The 25,671-nt window shown below is 36.9% G+C and overlaps 1 protein-coding gene across 5 annotated transcripts in view; it reads right to left on the bottom strand.

Moving 5' to 3' along the window:
* Positions 1 to 25,671, bottom strand: part of SEPTIN7 (septin 7) — a 79,808-nt gene that overhangs the window by 42,801 nt on the left and 11,336 nt on the right. For 2 of the 5 annotated variants that reach the window (XM_075143071.1, XM_075143073.1), the window contains exon 1: positions 19,672 to 19,763. The exons of 2 other annotated variants lie outside the window; for them this stretch is intronic. In XM_075143071.1, the coding sequence (XP_074999172.1) occupies positions 19,672 to 19,681 (10 nt within the window). In that variant the 5' untranslated portion in view covers positions 19,682 to 19,763. Of the gene's footprint in view, positions 1 to 19,671; positions 19,764 to 25,671 lie in introns of those variants that run through there. One more of the 5 variants, XM_075143076.1, reaches the window with a different exon arrangement.

The raw sequence follows: 25,671 nt of genomic DNA, 5'->3' as shown, positions 1-25,671 counted from the left end.
TTCTTTTTCTCCTTTTAAAGAAATCAGCATCACTTCAGAGAAAATACAAACTACTTCCTACATAAAAGAAAAGCCAAACATTGCAAAATTTGCATAAAAAGTTGTACTACAGGAACTAAGACTTGACTACACCTAAGGCCACGTTTACACTTTTCTGGAACAACAGCTATGCTCAGAAAAATTGTCTTCATTTGTAAACGGTTAATATGGGCTTAATTGCAAGTATATACTTATACAAAAGTGTTTATAAATTTTATGTATTATTATTGTACAAGTTGTACCATAACTGGCAGAACCAGCTTTGGTTTTCCAGACTCCAGTGGCCATCACTTCCTACCATGCAGTTAGCGCAGTTTCCTCTTTCAGCCTTCTTGCCTCTCTGCCTTCCTGAAAAGCGTCCTCACCGTAAGCCTCAAGGCAAATGGACTGAATGCTAATTAGCAAATGGACCCTATTAGATGTAATCCTTGACAGAATCTCCTGATGTAGTATTTTTTCTGAAAGAAATCAAGTTCACATGCTGCCAGACTGCCCCATGATGTGAATGAAAGCCCAGTAAATGGGAACTACTGGGAGATTCACTTCAAAACTGGAATTAAGATCAGAGCTAAAACTCCCTTGTAGATGCAACCATCTAGCACACTGTTTCACCAGACCAGAAACACAAGTGAGACTTGCTAGCCAGTAACACTTGTGCTAAGTAATCAGCCAACTAACACCAACTGTAGAATAGAAAAAGCTTATTTCTAGTATCTGCCAGGAAGAAAAAGTCAAACAATCCTATAAAAATTTTGCAAAAACAGCATCTATATAATTACATGACATTTCTAGTCTCTGGCACCTTTTGAAATTCTTCAAGAGGTCCCAGTGTCATCTAGTGAGGTGGTGGAGTAAAAGGGATCTGACAACAGGCAGCATGATTACTGTGTCTTCCACCCATAAGGAAGAACAGCAAGTGTTCTGGTGCCATACAAAAGGTATGGGGAAAAAACAGCACTGATACTTTACACAGACATCTACAATCCTGAGTTAGGCTAGAAAAGCACTAATTTTAAAATCTGAACACAGGATACTTCCCCAGTCTCAAGGGGCTCTCTTGCATGATCACTGCTGGCCTTAGTTATCTAAAAGCTTTTCCCTAGATAAACGATCTAATTATAGGGGTATAATTTATATTCAATCTAGAAAGGAAACAAACTCCCTTCTCCCCTTTTCCTCAAAACTTAAGGGTCTGTCTTCCCACACCCAGGGATGGGAGTGAGGAAGTAAGCTTTTATTCAACCAAGAGAGGAACACACCCAAAACAGTTTTTTCCTTATATTATATTTCATATACATCTGTATTAATGCTTTTGGACTCCAGCTTCCTTACACAGAGCCTTGCTGTTGGTCTGTTTACTCCTTTTCCGTTCAGGCGCAGAAGCATTGTTTCATCTGCAGCAGAATAGTACTTTTTAGTCCTCATCCCCTCAGACTAACTAATGCAGCCCCTACTGAGTCAAGAGCCACTTTCGCTGACCCCACCAAAACACAGCGGTGGTTTGCCAACCAAGGCAGCAGGATTCATGCAGAATAGCAGAGATGCTCCCCCTTCCAGAGCCAAAGCTGAAAATTATAATAATGTTGGTGCCTTGGAAGTGGAATATAATTATTGTGAGCAACCAGTTGACTCCACTATCAAAGAAGGACTAGAAATTAGTTCTCTTAACCTTCTATTCAGGAGTCCCGCTCAAGAAAACAAACCTGAAATAGCCTATGTAAAACCATGCAATTTTTGCAACCACACTCCTACTCTCAGAGATTTCATAACCCACTGAATACATTTTATTTACAATTCTAACAACAGTCCATTGACCTAGGCAGCAACAAGCTGCAGAATACGGTTAGGCTATTTTGAGTAGTATTTTAGCAAGCATATATGAATGTCTTACAAGAAAATGAATTTAGCACCTTTGGACCACAGGGGAGCAAACTTAATGCAATCTTTGTCCTCACAGTTCTGAAAACGAAGGATGGCACAGTACGTAGCAAACATACTCCTACCTGGAATGTGTTATTATGCACCAGATTCATAAGACTTCATAAAAAACAACATATTTGAGAACCTTTTTGCATACAAGCTTTATGTAAAACTAAATAAATCAGTATTACTGAAAAACAAAAGCAAAAAACCCCACACCACTGCAGCTTTAAAGTTGTCCTTATCTTTTTCACTCGCTTCTTTCTAAAAGCACTATTGGACCCAAAGCATAGATAAAATACTATTTTAGAACTTCAGCGCATTTAACTGAGAATAACCAACATTAAACTACTAAATTTCATACCCTCAAACAAAAAGTGCCAAGAAAAACATGCATGTAACAAGATAGAAAGCTCTATTAATTCATCCTGTTCATAGCATACACAAACAGTGCTTAGTTTTGATTTATGACCAATGCTAACTACTAATTAGCAGGCTTAGAACCGAGATATTAAGAAGCCTGTTCTGAAAGGCAAGCTAGAGTAGTTTCGACAAGCTTGAGCAGTTAAATTATCAACATAGTACAAGTCATAGTCACTATGCATAAACTCAAATATGGCCAACAAGGAATACAGACATGGTAAAAAAAAAAAAAAAACACAAACAAAAATCCCCACCAAAAAACCCACACCACCTTTCAAAAACAGCATTACATAACAACTTATATACACAAATAAAAAAGGTAAAATTTTACTGTATTTTAGCAAAACTTCATGGGAACTTTTTTTTTATATAAAGTATTCAAAGTTTTCTTTGCTACTTTGCAAGTCTTTTAAAAAACAGACAAAACACAGAACCATAATTTACATATCCAGGTTTTGTTTATGAAAAAATATAAAAACCATATACCTATACTGAAGGTCTCTATAACTAGCTTGGAGTGAAATTAAATGTCTCAAAATAGCTGAAGGCGGCAAAGAGCTTAGGAATAGCTTCCATGTATTTCTTTGCATTCTTTTCAGCCATATCGGACTCTGAAAGTAAAACCAGTATGATCTGCTGTTCTGAATGCAGCTGATTTCTCATGATCTATAGTTTTAGATGGAGACTTCAGATTAAAGTATTATGCCAAACACCCTTCTTTGAAGCCAGTAAACTGACCCAGCTCCCCAACAAGCTACAAGGCAAAAAGCAAGAAAACCCTTGAGAATGGCAGTAACCAACAGATATGGCAGATCCATAGCATGATTTGGACCATGAACAAATGGACCACCACATTTGTGCAAGAACCAATTCTGCACTTAACCTTTAAGGTGCCTGCCCTTTGTTAGACACGAATCATGTAAGTCAGAAAAAAAAGAGTTACCCAGAGGATTACCCGAATGTATTTAGTGATACTTTGACAACAGAAAGGGCAGGACCAAAACACATTTAAGCTTTCAAGAGGAAACACCCAATGAGTTCACATGTAACAAAAATGGCAAAAAAGCTTCTGATGAAAGAGGTATGGAGAAGAATTTATGCTTATAAAAAGGCCCCATGATACAATATTCAGACCAATTCCAAACGCTTAACTGGAACATCGGCAATTGCATTCATTCTGAACAGAGTGTCTATGCTCAATGTACCAGGCACGGTACCCACCCGACTCAAGACAGCCAGACAACAAGCCTCCCCTAACAGATCTGCTTTGTAATAAACTGTGTTAAGTGGCAACTCATTTATCCTAACCTTTTAAGGAAACACTGCGTACCACCTCTACCTCACTAAACTGCATGATTCCAATGTGTCCTGTTACCCTCATTTGTAAGGACTTCAGTCACCTCAAAGAAAGATCACCAAAAAAAGCTGTGGTATTCAGCAGGTTTGAGATAATAGAAATCCTTGTGAGTAGCGGGTACCGCATGACAACCTCTCGTGGCATATTGCAAGAGGCTGAACAGAAATTCACCTTTGTTAGCAGATCTGACCATGAAAACTTCTCCATGAACCACAGCTCTCTGCTGTCCCTGCCTACCTTATCACCAGCCAGCCACGTGGTTTCCACTTCTTCAGCAGCAGCCAGTGCTAAATCTGAATCGTGGGATTTGAACTGAGGGGGCCGCACACAGCAGGAATATCTGTCCCAGTCGCATTTTTCCACCTTTTTATCCATGGAAATTCAATTACTAATTATTTTTGCAAATAAAAATTTACATCTCAAGGCTAAGCAGCAATACAAGAAGTTTCTTTTGTCTTCTGTTTTCACCTTCCCTTTCAGTACTTTCCCACCTTCACACCTAGCCTATCAAGTCCTCACTTTCCCCCAGAATAGCTTCAACAGCTAAGGCTTTTGCTTGCTTCTAGAAGCAGATAACTCTGAAGCTATACATATGTTTTGACATACGCAGTCACTTTGCTAGAGTATGTGGAAAGAGCTAAAGAAGTTTTTGAATAGTAAGTAATAAAAAGCCTTCCGGAAAGGCAAAATACATCAACAAAAAAGCTGCAGCCAGAAACAAGATCTCTACAATTTACTGGACATGAAAGGATGCTAAATATACTCAACAGTACTGCTATGACAAGCAGCTTGAACAAAACAGGTAGAAAGGCATGTAAGATATGGCCTTGATCTTCCATTCTCAGAAGCATAAACATAATCAAGGCACAATTTAAACTAAAAAGTCGTATGTGATCATCTACAGAAACAAAGATAGTCTTTTTAGTTACCTTAGTCGTCTTAGTTGGAGAAGAAAAAATACTCAGTTGCTTATTTCTCTTGTGGTTGGTTTTTTTTTTGTAAAAAGACACCTCATTTAAAAGCTTCTCGCTATACCAAGAAAACACAGCAGAATTTTTTTTAATCCTTTTGCTCTGTATGTAACAAAACCTATCATAAAATCAGCTATGAAGAGGCTTTATATAAAAAGCCAGAAGGGGGGGGGACACACACACAATCTTACACAGCAAGCTTTTTCTAGAAAGTACTGACTCGTCTAATATACCTGCAAAGGTCTAGTTCTCAGTAGCTGGACAATTAGCAAACAGCTTTCTCCTCCTTATTAAAAACCTACAAAAAACAACAAGAAAAAAGCAAAACCAAAAAACCCCACCACTTTACTATTGATTGGATAGGGAAGGTGGTTCTGGAGAATTACAAGTTTTACAGCCAAGGATAGGGATGAAAATGCGAATTAAGCCTTTAACCTGGGAAGAGAAGGCGACTTCTCAAGAGGGAGCATTCCAGAAAGCACAACTATGAACAGCACATAGAACAAGTTATGAAATGCCTCCCCAAAACCACAAAATGAAGTCAGGAAAGATTCACCTTTACTGAGGCTAGGGCTCTAACCTTAGTGCTTATTTTTGCATTCAGCAAGTCAGGCATAACCTAGAAAGATATATCTAAATTAAACCACTTAGAAATACGTAAACAAGGAAAGAACACAGCATCTTTAGTGAAGCATGGTTGTTGGGCTTTTTTTTTTTTTTAAATTATTTCACTGTAATAAACTTTATTTAAATATTAATCATATGCAACATTCATGAAATTGATTTTACTTTTTTTTTTTTAAGCTGACAGCAGCAGTCAGTTAAGGAAACCAGTAAATACACAATGTTGACATACAACCTTGTTTGAACAAGCAGAAAAAATTCTCTGTATCTGCCATCAGCTCACCTTACTTACTAGTAACAGGGAAGCCTTTCTTGTTCTGTTTTCCAATGGCACAAAAAATGATGCAGTAACATATCAGTTTTAAAATGCTAAAGGAATAAGATAATCAACTACAGGTTTACTCATTAATTGTATGATCTTTTCTTTAACAGTTTATTATAAAGACTACATCGACAAAGGTCTTTACACTGCATATTCAAATTAGTGTCATTCAAATAAGAACTGTCATTATGTACAATTTAATCGAACGCTAGTTTCTATCTGAGGCAACCTTATTTAATCTTTGATTAAAAAACTACTTTTTAATAAAATATTCACAGTATCTGGTTAATGAGAAACTGAAAATGGCCTAATTCCACCTGATTAGCAACTGCAAAGCATGTCAGGACACAAATTTAGCCAGAGAAAAATTCTAAAGGGTATTATATTCACAAAGATTTCAGAGTCCTTTCAAACTATCAAGTGTCTGCCATTTTCCTGAACTCTACTTCTAGTTGAAATGGTATAAAAGCATTTTTGTAGTTCAGCCTTTTTTGAGGCAAAATGAAACCACCTAAATGGTAAAATGAGAAAGCTGAATGGTAAAGACTCCTGTGCAGCATCTCATTCATATGATGAATCTCTAGATTATAATGTTGTCTGTCTCTGGAAATGCTTGGACTACCAAGTTAACATCACAAACTGATTTGACAGAAACATTTGTCAAGTAATTTTAATAACCAGACTGGAGAGCCTATGTTTCATCAGCAGTTCAAGAATGCAACAGATACCAGACCACTGTATACATTAATTTATTCAATAAGACATGTGCATGAGTTGGACCAAATATGCTCTACCATACCTACAGTATTAAAATATGACCATGCAGTGAACATCAGCAGGATAGTCCCGCTGGATTTGACCCTTAGCTTTCCAAACAGTGGTGTACAGCAATAAAACAACCTATAGAAAAATGAACTGACATAGTGCACTAACTCAGGATTTTGCTTCTTCCTTGCCTTCCTCCTCTTAAAACCTACATTGCTTCCCCATAGGTAACATGGGGTAGCCATAGGTAACATACAAAAGACCTTCCAGAAAACTCCAGTATCAAGTGTGACCCCAAGTACAAGGAAAAATAAAAAAATCTAGCCTGAAACACAACTGCTCTTTCAGCATGAACATGAAGTCAGACAATTGCTCACTAACATTTTAAAAGAACTCAATAGCCTTTTCAATAAAAGCTATGCACAGAACTTAAAACCTTTGGTCTGACCAAGTGCTCCATACCAGCACCTTCCTGAAACACTCATAAACTGTCATCAACGGTGACTTTAAAATGGGACCTAGCTTATTTTACCTAACCCAATATCTTCCTCCTGACAGAGGACAAAAGCAGATGGCCAAGAAAAAGCACATGAAAGTGCTTCGAACAAGGGCTGGACCAGGTGACTTTGAGAGATTCCATCCAACCTGAACTATTTTACGATTCTGTAAAAAGGCATGCAAGCAAGCAGTGAGACTTCCTTTGAAATACCATTTATCTCCTAAAGCTTATGGTGCTAGTTGATAGAGATCTTTATTTTGACCTCTTAAGGACATGTGCTTGTGAGAAGTTACAAATAGTAAATGAGAAAGAAAGCAGCATCTACAGTCAGGCCCTGATGCTATTAAACTCAAAATTTATTTCTCAAAAACCAAAGGCACGGACTTCAGCTAGTCACAAACCCTGAGCAAGAAATGGCTGCTTAACACTTATTAGCAGGAGGGCTATTCTGAAGTCTTTTAAAAGAGCTCTATAGATGCACAGTCAAGAAACTGCAGGAGACACGCAACTGGAGACCTCTTCACCCATCTTTACAGATACCCGCTTTCTCCAAATTAGTACCATGTCATGATTTCAGCTACTGTCATTATGCTGATCCTCCTTCTGATTTCCTGTATTTTCTACTTATCCTGCTGTCTGTATCCTTGCCTGGTCCCTGTCAGCCACTCAACACAATTTAATAGGCATTAGAAAATACAATTACAGCGTTCTACACTTTGGCCCAAAAGCAAATTACTTCTAAGAAATTAAGTTTATTTTTAGCAAAAAAACAGACAGATAGAACACTTCAGAAGAGTGCCAAAACTGAGGGGCAAGAAGATATATATACACTGCCTAGAATTTTGTCTTTTGATTACATAGTACAGCTGATGTTTTAAACTTGTAGGTCTCAACTCCCTTCTACTTAGACAAGTACCTAAAATGTTTTGCAATTAGTTGTAGAATAAATGCTTTTGTTGTTACCTAAGGCAGAAGCTGTTTTTTGAGTAGAACCTCAAACAGTCCAAGTATCTGCAAAGTTCATAAAATACTTCCTCTGAGTCAATTTTATTTTATTCAGTTACCTGAATGCTTGCCATTTGACATAAATCAACCAAAGTGGGTAAATTCACAGTCAAATAAAAATTGGACATTGCCTTCAGTTCAAACCACACTCTAACAGTATATAAAAATCACATCCTTTTACTTACTGTATAGATTATTTCATACTTACTGTATGAAATAGCTGTGATAATTCAAGCTAAATTGTTCCAATTCAAGGAATACTTAAGGCTAAAATCTGGCCTGATCATCCAAGTCTCAACTCATTTCTTTGCAGTCAGTCCCTAAAAATGTTTGATCATTGAGTAACCTCACTATCAAACGGTTCAGCAACAGCAGGTGAAAAGATCAAAGTGTACAGAGCAAGAACTGTATTTCAGAAACACAGTGCGTATTTCCTTCTAAGAAAAGTACATGGATTTAGTTTTCCAAACACTTGACTGTGTTAGTCTATTAAGTGAATTAATAAGTGATGTGCATTATTGGATTAAGCTCTACCTGTATTGTGGCAGGAGCAGGTATTGATTTTGCAAAATCACTGATAGAAGACATTTCCCTGCAGTGGTAATTGGTTTAGTTTTTTAGCCTCAGTTACTCAGGAAGAAGTAGGAGACAAAATATACCCTTGAAATAATTGTTCAAATAAAAATTTTTATATACTGTAACCACCCCAGACCATAAAAGAATAAAAATGGAAAAATTCCAGCACAACTTTACAGAACAAGTGAATGTAAAATGCTATTTTTATTGATACAGTAATTTACATACAGGAGGGGATTTGGTGTAGCAGGCAAGATCGTGCTCTTCAAGGTCTGACTTCCCTAAGGTTTCACTGAAGTTAATCAATGGGCCACAAAAGGTAGTGCTGTAGAACATACTTGGGGTGTGGGACAAGACGCTTCACTCATCCTGCTCAGGCTAACCCCTGCATTAGTCCCCCCCCCCCCCCCCCCCCCCCCCGCAGGCTTCAGAGTACATGGAAACAAGGTAGTCAGGATTTTGTTTAACAGTATTTCTTTCTGCATCAGAAGACTCATACTAACAAGGTTACCTTTGGCATTTTCAGAGCAAGGAGTGCCATACGCTAAATGTCTACAAAGACACGATATAATTTCTTTTCACGACTTCAGTTCTGTTGCTGGGAGCACAGAAGAATGGTTGTGCAACCACCTCAGAGTTTTCTACATTCCCTGAGTCTTTGGCTAAAAGTGTGGAGATACAAGATTAGAATTCTGGTGACCAAAATGTAGTATGTTCAGAAGGGAAATCCACCTAAAAATAATTACAATTGAACTTGAACGCTATTTTATGTCGTTAACCTCTCCACAGGTCATTAAGCAAAACACCATCACACGTTATCCAAGACCCAAAAAAACGGATGTGCAGAGTCAAGCTTGTCTTCAGGTCCTTTAAAGAGCTCCTTCTGTTATTTGCTTGTGCCATCCTACATGAAGACAATGGTATTTTTACTTCAGGGTATGAAAATGTAAAGCATTTTCTGGGGGTGAAAAAAGAAAACAAACAGAACACTCTTCATCAATGGCAGATGTAAATAGCTAATAAGGAACATGGTGAAGCAAAAATAACCGGAAACTGACAATAAACTTTCTCATACATTAAACCAAGGGAGAACAGATGGTAGAAGAGAATTGCTGACTTTCAAGACAAACAAAAAAATTTACTCTCAGAAAACCTACAGCTCCCTTTTAACTCTGCAGCACGGGACAGAAACTTTAACAATATCTCCTCATTAGAAAAATCACATAGGCGCGAAGGCAAATTAATGGATCGCAGTTTAATACAGATACAAAGTAAATGTTTTACAGATTTACACCATAGGGTTTGAGGAGATGAAAGCTCAACTATCTCTTTACCAGAGTATTATATCACAGGTGAACCATTCAGATCTTTCATGAGACAACTTCAGAATATTCCTGAGATTACCTCATTAGTAACAAAAATCAGATTATTCCAAAAGAATACAAATCTAACTACATTTGGTGCAGTAGTTCAAAATCTTTTAATTTAAGTGAACTGTTGGCCTCACTGATGACAACCAGAGCCTTGACAACAGGCATTTCCATCACAGTAGAACAACATAACATTTTGTTGTATCACTGGCAAGTAACATTTAAAGTCAAAAAATACAGGTCTTAAATGAGAATAGATTAAGGACAGCAAGTTCAAAAACACCGGAACAAATTGAAGATCGATGTCACTTGCTTCTAAAACACGTGATTCCCTACCACGCTTTTGAATACAAAGCATAGTATTTCTATCTTGAAAGATAGAAAACACAGGTAATGTGGATCAAGGCAGTAATAATAATTAATGCATGTGTGCAATGAATTCCCTTTGTTGCTCCATGCCATTCAAGCTTATCAAGTGTCACCAACTGCTTATCTGATAATTATATTTTTCAACAGTGGTTTGTTTCAGTTCTTCATTTTAACACAATGCACGTCAGCCTGTACTGCAGAGCGCTCTACAACACCCAACAACTGCTATCAGACCACTGAATTACTGTTTTTAACTGACTTAGCAATAGAAAATGGACCTAAGATTCAGTATTAGCCCATAAATTCAAAACCTAACATATAATGACTTCAGACTGCAAAATTGCTATTTTAAAAAGCACTGCTGTTTGCAATTAGAGATGTCACCTGGGAATGCTTCAGAGTCTTTTCAAATAAGCAAGCTGTCACCTTACATAGGAAGCAGCACCACTTCACGCATCCCAAGTAGTAAAACAGCAGAGCCAAATGCTGTTAGAACTGACACTTGCTGTCCTTATCCGGCCCGCATTTATTGGTGTCCTTCCGTTGCATTGCTTCTCATTCTGCAGAAGGCCAAGAGTTTAATTCCCTTAAATCGCAGACCATTTCTGCCCTTCTGGAGAAGCATCTGCCCAATGAAAAACACTCGTTCAGCCTTCACAGCAGAAGTTTCACGAACAGAAGTATCAGAATGATGCACTTCACATTAGCTGTGACACACTTGTAGTTTCAGTTATAAGATGTCAGCATAATTTCTGGCTTAAAGCCTCATCAATGACAGAAGTCAAAACTTCAGTGATACAAAGCCACAACTGCTTGTGAAATTAGAAAGTCAGGACTCTCAAAAAAAACTTTCACTTCAAGCTTAATAGAGAGAAGGAAACACTGAATGGCATCATTACACGCTTAATACAGCTTATATCAACACTGACAGAGACTTAGCACTATTCCAAGATCGAGTGTAAGAGTTCTTACATTTGATCTCTTATTATGCGTAACAAAACTACCTACAGTGAGACACTGGGATGGAAGTAAAGGCTGACAGGAACTCAAACAGAAAAACTAATTTGATGAAACAATCAGCTTCAGCAGCCTTTCTCACCTCCAACCACTGATAAGTCTAAATATTCTGCCTTAAGTATTACATTGTAGTAAATAACTGGAAAAAACATCAGACTACAACACCAGAATAGTAGTGAGAAAAAATTCTTCCTAGAAGATGTTCATTCTCTTTAATAAAAGAAATTCTAGACAAGAGTATGGTATAAACTCTAATTTGTCAGTAAATGTGCTCAGAAGCTCAAAGGAAAAACATCCGAAAACCAAAATGAAAAAGTTCCTTGCAACAGCCATACTACATACAGAAAAACACTGGAAAAAGGAACAAAATTTAATGGCTTCAAATGAATTCACAGTGAAGATCTGAACTGACTATTGCAAAATCAGCCAGAGGGAAAACATGCATATTGAATCAGAAGGGTCACATTTAATGGGTCACAGTGGCTTTACTACAATTGGATATTTAGACCACAAATACTCCATCCAAGAATATCACTTTGGTTACAATATTAACCTATTCATTCATGAAATTGTTAGCATTTCTTAATATAGCAGGCAAGCCTAACATTTTCAGCCAACAGGAAGAAAGAAGCAGTTTTCAACTCATACAGCATATTTATCTATGCAAAAAACTGACGTCTACTTTGACTCTTGCTCCGGGCTTGTAGCAAACATGGCCCCAAAAACAGTCCTGCAGTAAACTGGCACCTGATTATCCAGGGCTATGGAACTGGAAACAGTAGTAGTGTGACTTCTAACAGGTCATTGCTTACAAGATGTGCAACATTTAGCTCACACCCCACCAACGCACCATGACTGCTCAGGACAATCTGTTGACTTTTGAGGGTAGAATCAAAACAAGCGTTGGCCACTTGATAACCAATTTAAGAAGTTAGACGTATCCATTAGTTAGGTACCTTCTCCAAGATGTGTTTAAGTTCACACATTACATTAAACACCATTACATCTGAGCATCTACAGAAGCATAACTAGAACATCATGCAGTGACTAATTATTCTTATTCTAATATCAAAAAACCAGACTCATTCATTTCAGTTAAATTGCGACCTACAAACCTGTCACCAACAGGAACAAGGACCAAGTTCAAATGCTGATCTCACCATAATGAACAAGCTGACTGTAATATATGAAATACCAACAGAGTAACTGTGTGTTTGTGTGCATGTGCGTACATATTCAGATGTGTAAAATCAGCAAGGACGTTTTTATTTAGAAATAAAATGAAAAACTGGTAAGTAGGATAAGAAAAACCACCTAGAGCAAAAATATTTATGTAGTTAGAAGTATAGCAAAAGTTACAACTGGCCTGAAGACAGATAATACCATGACAGGATTAATTATGTAGGTAAGTACTGAAAAACTCCACAAAGCTTAAAAAACCACAGTGAAGATGACACCTACACAATGCAGAGCACAGTATCTGATTAGATGGCTTTCATGAAATTCCCTGAATTCATCTATTAGAGACCCAGTTTTAAATACAGATAGAAGTAAAAGAATTCATAACATTTGTTGTGAGACTGACAAGGAAATTACATGTGAAATAGAAAAAAGAAAATGTTTCCAACAGAATCATCACTTGTTTAAAGAAATGAAAGAAATAAAATTAGGTTACAGGCAGGTTTTTGCCAAATTATGGGTTCACATCCACACACTGAGGTAGAATTCTCTTCCCTCAAAAACCTTTGCCAGGAAACAAACAAACAATTTTAAAATAGAAATTAGGCTCTGACCAAAATGCTGCCATACAAGAAACAGTTCAGTTTAGTTTAAATACAATTACCAAAGCTTTACAAAACCTTTGAAATTTTTCAAAGCAATATTTTAACATAATAATACTTGGTACTTAAGGTTAGTTGTCAGAACTCAAGATTCATATGACAGCAAGCATCCAGTAAGAGATACCATATTGAAGTTGGCTTTCATATAATTTTCTCAAGAAACTTTGCATCCAAACAGTTAATAAAGAAAATAAAAACCCAAAGGCTCTTTAAAAGTTGTCCAGTAAGCACTACAATTCCAATTAATGTTGTAGTTGCAAACAATTAAAAATTGAGAATTGAAGAGCAATCATTTTAAATACCAGCTTCAGTTCTGGCTATTAGAGTCTTTAAGCATCCTTCAGTACAAGTCTAAGCTATTGCACAGTGAGGGAAATGTTTAAAGTGGCCAGTAAACTCACTGTTAGATTACTGACCTTTCACATTTTGAAGAGATATTCACTTCTTTTCCACAGAAAGATCTTCAGAGTTCATCTATTCCGCCTCATCAAAACACCTTTATCAACTTCTTTCCACAAAAAGGAGCGATATGCTATTGGTGAGGCATTACTCCATCAACAGAAATTACTCCAGAGGAATGTGTCATCGCTAGGAATACCCTGGCTCCATCCTGAGTTCCACTAGTTTTCTATTTATTTCATTTTTATCTCTGTCAATTCTCCTGAATTCAACATCTTTTGCTTCAGCATTCCCATCAGGTACATGTAAGTATTAAGCCATCAATTTTAATACTCTGTAGACATCATCGCTGGAACACGCATCCACAGAACAAGTACATGAGAAGCAGTAAATTTTTTTTTTTTAAGGTTACAAAATTCTTCAAAGAACATTTCTTATTTCTTTACTTCACTGAAATCTCATAATCCTGTCAACTGAATACCTGCAACTTACAGTATCTTTTTTTTTTTTTTAATCTAGTTTCCTAAGGGAGCCGTATCTGCTACACAGTTGAAGACCACTATTTTTCTTTACGGAAAGAGTACCCTGGGAACTGAGAGAGTGCTGTCTAACCTGGCCTTAGCCCACTGGCACAGCAGTACCAGACAGTCAGCTGTCATGCAAGTAGCTCAAAATGGGCTGCAGCCAAGGTCGTAGCATGGAACGTGACAGTCTTCAGAGGATGAGACAATTAGAGGAATTGAGGTATTTTGAAGAAGTGAAATTACAGGGGAAAAGGAGGCAGGACAGATTCAAGAAATGAAAAAGGCTTTGCTAGTTCTTTTCCATAATATGCTTTTTCTTTCTTAGATATGTATGCCAGTGTACACCCCTGACTGTATACACAAGGAAAAGCTCCATAACCGATAAAGCAGCAATATAGCCCAGGGAACCTAAGAACTGACTGGAAAGGTCAAAACTCACTTTTTTTTTTCCTTCAGTAGGTTTAAAAGAAAGCATGTTTTAATTTAAGCTATATTTGTATAGTAGTAGAGCCTAGACACCTCTACAATAATGGCAAAGTTAGGCAATAAATACTCAGCAATGATACTTCACTGATCCTAAGAAACTAAGTATGAAGGTCACACCAAAGGCCAAACACATACTCGGATACTGTGTAGCAGAGACACCACAGAAACCTTAATTAAGAGGATTTCAAATCACAGCAGGTGAACAAGAACTGGGAACATCCCAAAAGGGCTTCTACTAAATTGTACTGCCCATCCACAGGTTATTTTTCACTTTATTATTCTTCCTATCCTGCCATATGCTTAATGATTTTGTTCCTGGCTTTAAAAGTGGGGGAGGGGGGGAGGGTACCAGACCAGCAAAGAACAAGTAGCTGTGAGCGTCTGAGGCTCTTGGGACCACTGGTTGACTTGATAAATAAACTGCACCAGAAAGTGAACAAATTAAAGGGGTAACGCTAATCAGAACATGATCCATCACCAGAAGATACCAGCATTAAACCAGTCCAAGTTTTCTTCAGTGAACAATAAAAGCATTTTAAAATCAGTGTGCTTTTTCTTTAACATAAATTCAAATCTTGCAAAATACAGCCCTTTCCTTTGTGTCCATGCCAAAAAGCCATGTTTAAACCAAAACATTTGAGTGTGCATATAATTACAAATGAAACACTACGACAATACTGCATGACATTCTCCTTTAAGTTGTAATCTACAGGTGATCTACAAGGCTAAAGCGACAATTAGAAAACAAACCAGACAATTTACTATAGGAGAGGTTTCAATACAGCTTTCAGAGTGAAAGCTACCGAACAGTTGTTCAAGAAATAGGAACTGTAGAAAGGTCCTCTGGAAAGTCACTTGGCTGTAAGTGTTCTGCACTTTGCAAATCAGATGATTTTAAATAAAATAAAATTTAAGAGTCCAACCTCTAATAAGGCTCATGAAGCCCGAACACCCTAAAGTATACAGCTCTAGGAAAAGCCACCCCAACTAATTACTCTTAAATGCATAAAGTCTATAGGAGAAAAGAATTTTTAAAGATTATGACTTTGCATCTACTTGGGTGTTGGTTCAAATCATGTTACCAGTGTAATTTCAATACAAGAACAACAGAGGGATTTCCTGATTCAGTGTTTAGAAAAGACACACTGAAAAGCAGCTCTGTTTGTTCTACACCTCATTAAACTAAAACAAAAAGAAAAACACACACCCACTACTTAAGCAAGTGTAATTATATTAATAAACAGACATAACTACAATTTCACAATTAAGATTTTCTTTAACTGTGAGCTACTAACCACGGTAGTATTACTTCTGGAAGTTTTCTTTTCTTAAGCATCTGACTTAAGCATGTACTTTCCTCCAAAAAACCTATACAGCAGAGAAATACAGAGAAAACACTTCGGATTTCAAACAGACCAAATATTTATGTTGGGTTCCTAAGTGTTTCAACAACTATCTTATACTTGAAGAGATTACACAAGATTATGAAGGAAGCAGCCTATTGAAACAAACTTGACATTTTTTCCACTGGTGAGCTTTATTATTTCAGATGTAGAATTAGTTACTTTAAACCACTATTTAAATGTCTTATTTTGAACCCATCAAGAATGAAGCTCAGTTCAATGCACATTTCTGCCTCCTTTATGTCTTATCCTCAGAGGAGGTGCTTGCTAAGTTTTTGTTCTACAAAACCAAGTCATTTCAGAAGTAGTGTGATTTAAACTACTAATTAGCCTTTTAGAATATTACTAATATGAAATCGTCTCATGAAGATTTTAAAGACAAATCAATGTCCAATGACAACTAATCAATAAGGAAAACAAAGGGCTACCTCAGTCTTCAGTTTCTTAAGAAAAGTTTAGAAACACTACCAAAATAAACAGTACAACTTAGAGAAAACATAAATACAATTACTGAAATGTTTATTATGGCTAAATATTATAGAGTAACCCCAGTTCCTACCAAGGTTAACTTTTCAATGATTCTTAAAACATTAAATATGAAAAGGATACTTTAACATCAACTTTTTGTATTTATATGTGGTAGTTCATAAACACTTCATCCTTTAGTTACATTTAATGTAAACACCAGAATACCTGGAAATTAGCAACTGTATTTACAGAAAAGACTTCACTAGCTTTATAGGCCTCAAATAAAGTAATCTTACTGAGTCCTGACTCAAAGAGCAAGTTACAGGACAGAGCGCTGCCCACGTGGCTGAAATGGAGCCACTTCCAAAGCAATGCCCCCAACCAGCTTAGATCAGCTCAGATAAGGAACACCTATGCCCTGAACCAGCTCCAGAAACCATGCTCTAGGCTATTCAACAACTACTCAGCCTTATGTACACCCAAATTTAAAAGCCCCCTCTCCAACTTCACTGGCACAATAGAAGCGCAGGAAGCCACCACACACTGCTATGGGCAGCCCCATCATCTCCAAGGCAATGACAGTAACTCGGCGGCCCGGGAATACGCAATTTATGGAGTACGTTCATGCTTTATGCACAAGAAAGGTTCTGTAAAACTCCCTGCAAAAATTCTTACTGGAAACAATGTCAAATGTGTTGGATGCTGTACTTACTACTTCCTCCTTCCTCAGTGACAAATATCTTACATACTTAAACTGAAAACTGAATTGTTTCTACAACAGCTGTACAACCAAAATGCTGCTCTGGTGACTTTTTATACTACACATTTCAAGACAAAGCAGCCAGATATCACGCTGTGTGCATCTATTAAGTTTAACTGATAATTCCAGACTAAGTGGACAACTGGAAAATAGTTTCTATACAAATGCATTAGCTGCAATATCAAGCCTCGCAGGCACCTGAAAATAGCTGGATACAGAGATCGCAGATCGCAAACATGATTTGTTTTCTTCCTCGTACCTGTTTAGCAACCACAAGCCTTGTTTTTCTCATTTTTCATTTCAGAACAAACAGGTAACATACTGACACTGAAGCACCTATAAATAAGGCATAGCCAGCAGACTAGTAATTGTGCAATCTACAGAAAAAGGCAGCCATGCACGCACAATTCTTGGTACTAGAAAGAAAAAGAGAATATTTTAGATTATCTCCAAGAAATGATATATACAGTATTCTTATTCAGCCAGCACTGACCATATACAGATTAGCACTACATTCTAAAACTTATAAGTTTCAGTAAGTAGATTATAGATAATTCCATTTACTATTACAGAACTGTATCACAATGTCAGCTAAAGACCTCAAACCAAGTCAGAGTACACTATCTCAAAGGATGAACGCAGCAATAAATAATTACAATTCTAAGAATCTAACTGTACATTACATTACAATGTTTACCAACAAAAGTGATCAGTAATACACAAACTATTTCATCTTCATATTTAAAATAGACACATTTTTTCAGGGCATACTATTACCAGACACATCATTTTGAAACAAAATCATTTCTCCCTCCCTGCCCCTCCCCAGATGTTAAAGTGCTAAAAGATCAGCCATCATTTTGTTTAAACACTCACTTTCAAGTATCTTATTTCTATACTTGGGGGTTGGAAGGAGAGAATGAGATGCATTTTTAATTTAGAAAACTACTGCCAATTCTCCCAGTAAACTTTCAGACAATGGCACAAATTTGCATGCAAATGAATTAAGTCTTAGTAGTAAGTACAAAAATATTAAAAGTAAGCTAGTAGCAAAATTTTCTGATCAACATCTCATTTTCAGTCTAATTTTGGACCAAATTTTCTTCTCGATGGCCACAATTTTCTACAGTTCTCCTAAGTGCAATTGCATTAGACTGTACTACAGGCAAATGTAAGAACACCAACGTAATCTTACACCCTTTCTTCAGTTCTAATACATCGCTACATCTACTACTTGTGCTTTAAGTGACTTGCTTCATGCAAGAATGAAACTTGGAAGTAAAAATTATACCCCATTCTGGAATAATACTTTATGAAGACAATTCCCTCCCTTCCTCCTCCCTTCTTCCTGTAGATAGCAGAAAACCAAATTTTATTTAAGACTAAACAGTTTTGTACAGAATAATGAATTGTACTTGGATGCTAGATTACAAAGGAACCTGTAATCAAGTTCCAAAAGAAAAAAAACAACCCTCAAATTTTAAAATTCTAACTCACTTTGTAACCAAAAGAAAATTGTAAGTGATCTACAATGAGTTTTCACCAATTTGACCTTGATTTCTAACTCCATCAATACTACTATTATGTAACATGCTACATGTACATAATGACTGCACAAGATATCCATTGTATCGATGACAAAACATCAAAGCATTATCAAGCTAGCCAAATTACAAAAGATAAAGGTAGACATTAACAAAGAGACAGCTGACTATTATAAAACACTTTATTACTATTATTAATATTATTATTATTATGTTAATCATTAACATGTCAAAACTGAGTCACATATCCAGTATCTATGTATCAGTTACACACAGATGTACCCAACCTTAATAACGGTCTACTATCATACAAGTACTTAAAAGACAGAGAAAAAAGGAAATCGGATGTCCTCGCGGAAAAGAAGACAATTTGGGTCATCACTGAAGCCTAAATGAACTGTTCGCATGGCGTTATTCATCCATACTAACTATAGTTTCCCATTCTCTGTAGTCCATAGGGAATGCACTGTTTACATTTGGTTTTCTTTGCAACCATACAAACTAGAAAGGTTTGTTTAAATTAAAGCTTTGATTTTGTAGCATAGTTTTGTGGCCACAGAAGTGCAGGATGTACAGGATCCTGCTGCCTGGTTATGTGCAAGGAAAGATTCCAGCTTTACTTTTGGATCCCAGTTTGCCGTGTTGCGCTAAACTCAAAGTAGTTCAATTTTTTTATTTAAACAAAAATCCAAGTTCAAATTACTTCTATTATGTCATACCTGTAAGTCACATTTTGGACTAGATCCACACCAAACTTTTTTCTTAGACCATATGAACTATACGGTTCTCATTCTTTATTCTCCTCCTCATTTACTTGCATACCAGACAACATGTTCTTTTTAAACACTCTAGATTTAACAGTCTAGAAGAGGAAGATCATATTTTCTCACGAGATCATGCAAGACATATTTACATCACCACTACATATTTTAAGAACTACGTCAATATACTTCTAATGATCACCACTCAAAACAAAGAAAGAAACTTACCTACTACCATGAGTGTGAATTCAAATCCTCTCTTCACAGACTTCCGGTAAACTTGATTTGGAAGATTTGCAAACCCCACATATCCTTCAAGGTTTTTCTGTTGCTAAGACAAGAGATATTTAGGAAAAAAAAGTTAAAAGAAAAGCTTGTAACTTCTTACTTTGTTTGTCTTTTTTTTAGTCATTTAAACGTTCACTTCATTTTCACATTTGTAGAAAGGTGCTATCTATCCAACCTCTCAACAACCTAAGCTGTCTACATCAAAGACAGTGCAATGAACTGCAACAATAAATAAGAAAAATTGATTTTTTTTTTTTAACTAGATAGCCAAAAGACTGGCACAGAAAGTTAGCTATGCTAACGGTATTTTGAGCAAGTACAATGACAACATTATGACTGTGCAAGCACCAGAGCATATAAGCGCAAACAGATTAAAATATATCAACTTTGTTCCAATGCCCATTTGAAAGGCAAGCAAGTAGTATGAGCAGTAGTTTTCCTATACTCCTGAGAGTCATGCCCCAGTATGATGGGGACTAACTTGACGCCCTCTACTTCTGGGTCACACAATCGGAGGCCTTCATGTTAAATCTAGATCTAGATCTACACTAATGCAGCACGCATTGCAACAAACCCTCCATAAAGGCAAAACTTCAGTTGCCTTTTACTGTTAAGCAATTATGCAAAATATTGCCTACTATGAAAAGAGAGGAGAATGCTGGATGTTAGCCATTACTTCTTCTCATTACATTAATGAAAATGTTGAAGGTGCTTAAAATGCCTCTCCCTCACTGTACTAGACCCGGTGATCCTCCAGAGATCTGCCATGCTACTTTTAAACTGCTCTTCCAGTAGAATCCTAGAAATGTGTTTGACATCACAGCAGGTCTGAGGATTGTCTTATAAGACAAGACAATTTAGTTCTTTTACAGAGAATCTGTAAATATTTTCAGAGACAACTGTCTACTTAAAGCAACACAAGGTACTGTTTCTCATGGAGCAATGCTTTCAGCCGTTAGGCTTTATGTCCATCCACAGTTGAAAGGATGTGATTTGATATTACCTCAATTTCAGAGCTTAAGAGAGTTACATACATCCACAGAGCTGAAGCACTGTCTACAAGTTTAAACTCCCCTTCCTAAGATTATCTTCAAGAGGACAGAGGAATTCTAAAAAATAATTGAAAAAAAAAAATCTGTTCCACTACAGGCACTATTGCCTCAGAACTTCTCTGTATGGGATAGTGTATGGTTAATTAAAGTTTGGTATGTGGATGACTCGTGCTTATTTGGATGTTTTTTCTAAAATTGACAGAATAAATTTATTACAGTAATAACTCCTGGAGTTGAAAAAATTTTTTTTTTTTTTAATTAAAGCAAACATTGCTTGCAAGGATATAAAAACACTATCCCTTTTAAAGCATTGAATGCTGCAAGAACTAGCTTCTTTGCAATCCAACAGCACTAGTCAATGAATTGACTCTCGGCTTTAAGTCACATAACTGATTTCTCCTTTTGGCAAACAAACCATTATTCTCAAGCAATGATACACCACTACAAAGACATATTACGCTGGTGCCATCATCGATTTTAAGAAAGTCTGAAAAGTCCAAACTTAGCAGGACTACTTTGAAAGAGATAGATTTAATCCTACTGCAAATTAGTATCAGCTCTTGTTTAGTGATAATCCACTGCATCAATTCTCTTTCAAGTTTAAAAAAAGCCAGTATCTTTAAAGTCATTAACTCATACAGAATAAGAGAGGAATATCTAATGATAGCCGCCAAAGCTAGGTGTTATAGTTTCAAGTTCAAATACACACAATGCAACAAATGTTGTTACTTCTCTAAATGTAGGAATATTTGCCTTGTGTCATCAATAAACTCTTTTTTTAAGATGCTTTTTGTTTCAATTCAGCCTTTGGTGCAGCAATAGTCTCATCTGAAAGGTTTCAAAAGATTAAAAAAAAAAATCAGCCAGGAATTTAAAAATCCAAAGACTGTTTTACTTTTCCAATTTATTACTACAACAACATGTGAAGAATACAATCTATCACAATCTAAAACCCTGAACAGAAGCCAATACTTCAGAGATACTACAGGACATGCAGGTGGGTGCTCTTTAATATCTTAAAGAGCTCCTTAACAGTGCAGGTCCTTAATGACTATTAAGGATATGCAATTGCTATTCATCCCAACAGATGTAAAATATCTAACCACAGTCAGACACTCCTTATAGTTCTACTTGTCAACCACCTGCATCTTTTAATGCCTACATACCTTTTATGTATGTCATGCTTACCAGAAACAGCTCACCCCATCATTAAATCTAGATAATACTTCTTTTGCTTAAAAGAATGGGTTTACATGTAATTCTTGTTTTAAATTATTTTTATTTCTCTTCCCTTCCCCTTCACATATAGCTCCACATTTAGGATGGTTTTACTACTAAGAACTTTAAGAACACTGAGTATGAAATGCTAAACAAGAATAGATGGCAACTTTCGGGTTGTTTGCTCTGTTAAGTGGGTCTATAGCATTTACAGCCATAATTTTAGATAATGAAATATAAATGTTACTAATCAGAAAGATGTATGAAGTGTTACACTTGGCATTAATGCTGTATTTAATATGAGCACTTATACTCGATAGGAAGGAGCCTTTTAAAAAAAATTAAGTCAGACGCCAGATTCAGATTTCTGGTATACCAATACCAATTAAAATTGAAGCTTTCAACATACTGATTTTTAAGTGGTTGCATTTGTTCATAACTTGCTACTTCTAAACAGACCGAAACAAACTAGGAATTGAGTTTCTTAAATTCCTGCAACAGCTTTTAAAAGAAGTTACTTATTACTTTTTTTGTTGAAGCATTGACTTCCACTGTATTATCGTTGTGCCAGGCGAGATCTCATGTTTCTAATACTTACAATAGCTTCCCCTTAACTGTTATCCCTTCCTGATTTTCAACCAGCTGCTACCTAAGCTCAGTTTCAGTTTACCTACTAAAACCCTAATGCTTCTTCTATTTCCACAATAGCTGTAATACATCTTTATCAAAGTAATACTTACAGCTACTTTGTAAACAACACATTTCCATCATTTCCAGTGTTGAAGATATCAATAGAATACATCCAAAAGTAGTCCAGTAAAGCGATGAATTTGAACCATTGCAGCCACAAGTCCACACCGGTGCAGCAGCAATCCAGAAAGAGAAACAGGGGTGGTGTGAGGAGAGAAAGAAAAGGAAAGAAAAAGTTACTTACATTTGACCAACAAAGTTACCCACAATACTTTTAATCTAGTATGCTTAGCATACAGCGTTTTATATAATCCTAATTTAGTTTGTTTTATACATATGACAGCTTCATTTCACAATAATACACTACATGTCCTCCACGCCCTTTAATGATCAATACAGGTAGTTATTCAATGGCTCTTTTTCCTCTAGTTATTCAGTGTGCTTTTTGTTTACCATATGCTATCTGAACCTGTAATAGGCTCAAAGGCATTTATTTTTTTCAGAGGTGTTCACCAGAACATGTAATCTCATTTCACCACACTACTGCACAACACTTTTATTTTAGCGTGGAAAAGGTACAAAGATCAAAGCCATCATCATCGTAAATGTCTCTCAGAGTTTTGTATTTCTATGTCACTTTATACATTCAGTGAACAGTGTCAATTCACTTCACTTGCAATACTGAGCGTTAGAGCACTGCTGCAAATTTGGGCATAACTGTCATGGTTGAACAGGCAGAAAATAAAGAACAAATTAGGGGACACAAGTTAAGTGTCTGTTCAGCATCACCTAACTCTGTGGATGACAAAAGACCTATGCTAGTTCTCCAACGTGGCACTTAAAATACTTCAACTAGAAACAAATATCACAAAGACCCTTTAAATTTCTGTTTTTCACTAAACATCTTCCCATGCTTGAGCATTTCAAAAAAGAGGGGAAAAAAAAAAAATCTCAATACCACATTCTAAGCCAGCAGTCAATGATGCTTCTGCACCCTAACATCTAATTTTTTAATCAATCCCATACTCCCAGAGGCTCAGAGCCTATTTTTTAGAAAATTTACACTGTGATGGACTCCACAGTTCAAAGTGGCCTGGGGTCCCCTTCTCCTTTTCTACCTAATGGGATATGAGCCCTCTGTTTTTACAGTCCCCCTCATATTCTACCAGTGTCCAGAGCCGTAACAATTCAGCACATTGGGTACTTTGCTGCTGCACTCTTCTGAGAGGACAAAAAAGCAAAGCACTGCTGATCAGTTCCAGTCCCTCTCTGTGCCCTGCAAAGAGGTGGCACAAGACGCTCCATGTAGCTTTGGGAGGAGGACAGATGCATGTGCAGCAGAACTGGAACAAGCTGTACAGGCTGGGATACGACTAATACTGCAGATCCTGCAGCAGTATGAATGCCCAACGGTTTTGATATTGACTACCTTAAGCACTGTATTACTTTATCATATTGCACATCACCTGCTTTCAGCTTTGAAACAAGGTAGCGTTGTCAAGCACAGACAACTTCTACATCAGTTCACCAAGTGCACAGGAGGGCCTGGTTCCCTACACAAAAGCAGTATTATTAAACAGTGCGATTATAAAACCATCATCCAGCAAAAACAGCCACATGGGTCAGACCAAAGTTCCCGCCTTCAACAGTAGCTAAAAACATACATCTAAGGTAGCTCATACAACTGAAAACAGACGTCAGTATTTCTCTAAACACCTCCGCAGCCACCAAAAATGTACCCCTCAAGTATTTGTTAAGATGGGGGTATTTTTCCACTTAATTAGCATTGGATCTATTTCTCTTCTGTGCACTCATACACTCTTCTTAGCATCACGTAAACAGAGCATCCACAAAAGCCTCTGTACCAAGGACTCCCTCTGATTACCTGTACATTGTTAAAGGGAGGACTTTATCATTTCAAAATCGCCACCTGTTCACTTAATTGCTGCGCAGTTCTACCTGTGTTGGAAAACAGCCTTAATCTAGCATACTTCATCAAGAAGCAGCCATTTCGTGCCTCTGATCGCCTCTGTTGCTCTTCTGTAACACTCTTCTAGCTCTATACTTTTCTGGAGAGGCCAGGGTGAGAGCTATATACAGCATCCAAGAGGCAAAACAGTCACAGATCCACAGTCTGATCGTGTGGTATCTCTTGTTCTCTGATCCCTCCAAAAAACCTATTTGCTTTTTTGACTATTTCCAAGTACTGAGCTGCTGATACTGTGAACTGTACACAGGCCCAAGACCTTGCTCCTGAGCTTTAACAGATGTTCACAGCTTATCACTGAGCACACAACACAAAAGCAATCTGCATATATATCACTTTACATTCACCTACACTGCATTTCAGCTATCATTTTATATCAAGTCTTCTAACATTTTTAAGTGCTTTTAATTGTCCATCATCTCTGCTCTAACTTCGCATAAATGAAGGCAAGTCATACAAACAATTATAAATTTGGCCTTAGCTGACTTTTGATGCATCCATTCTGTGCACTCAATGTTACTCTGATGTAGGTCTCCCCCAAGCAAAATGTCACAGCCCACATAAACCAGCTGCAGAGCTGGCGTTTTTAGATCCATCATCTGAACCGATGGATTAATAGCCAGCAGCAAGCTGCTGTAACTAATGGGTGAAAAGAGAGAAAGGAGGCACCATCAGTGGTTTTCCAAGGAGTTTTAAGGAAGAACACTGACAATCAAAAAATCCTCTTTTCTTGTTTTCTATCAAGTCTGTCTATTATCTTTGTTATTGCCCATACACTGTAATTTACATCTCTCCTTTATTCTGTGCTGTGTCCAGGAATGATAAATCTAAAGTCATTCTTCAGGTACTACCATCTGGGCCAAAAGATGGCAGTCTCTGGCATAAGGTCCATTGCCTGACAAAACAGCATACCATAACCTTATCAAGAGGGGATGCAAATCCAAGGTGAGCTAAAGCCATTTTTTACCTCTACTACCTCTATGCAACTTGAGA

The sequence above is a fragment of the Calonectris borealis genome, chromosome 2, assembly GCF_964195595.1.
Source record: "Calonectris borealis chromosome 2, bCalBor7.hap1.2, whole genome shotgun sequence".
Taxonomy (NCBI): domain Eukaryota; kingdom Metazoa; phylum Chordata; class Aves; order Procellariiformes; family Procellariidae; genus Calonectris; species Calonectris borealis.
Note: the sequence above shows the minus strand (reverse complement) of the source record. Positions and strands in the feature narration are given on the sequence as shown.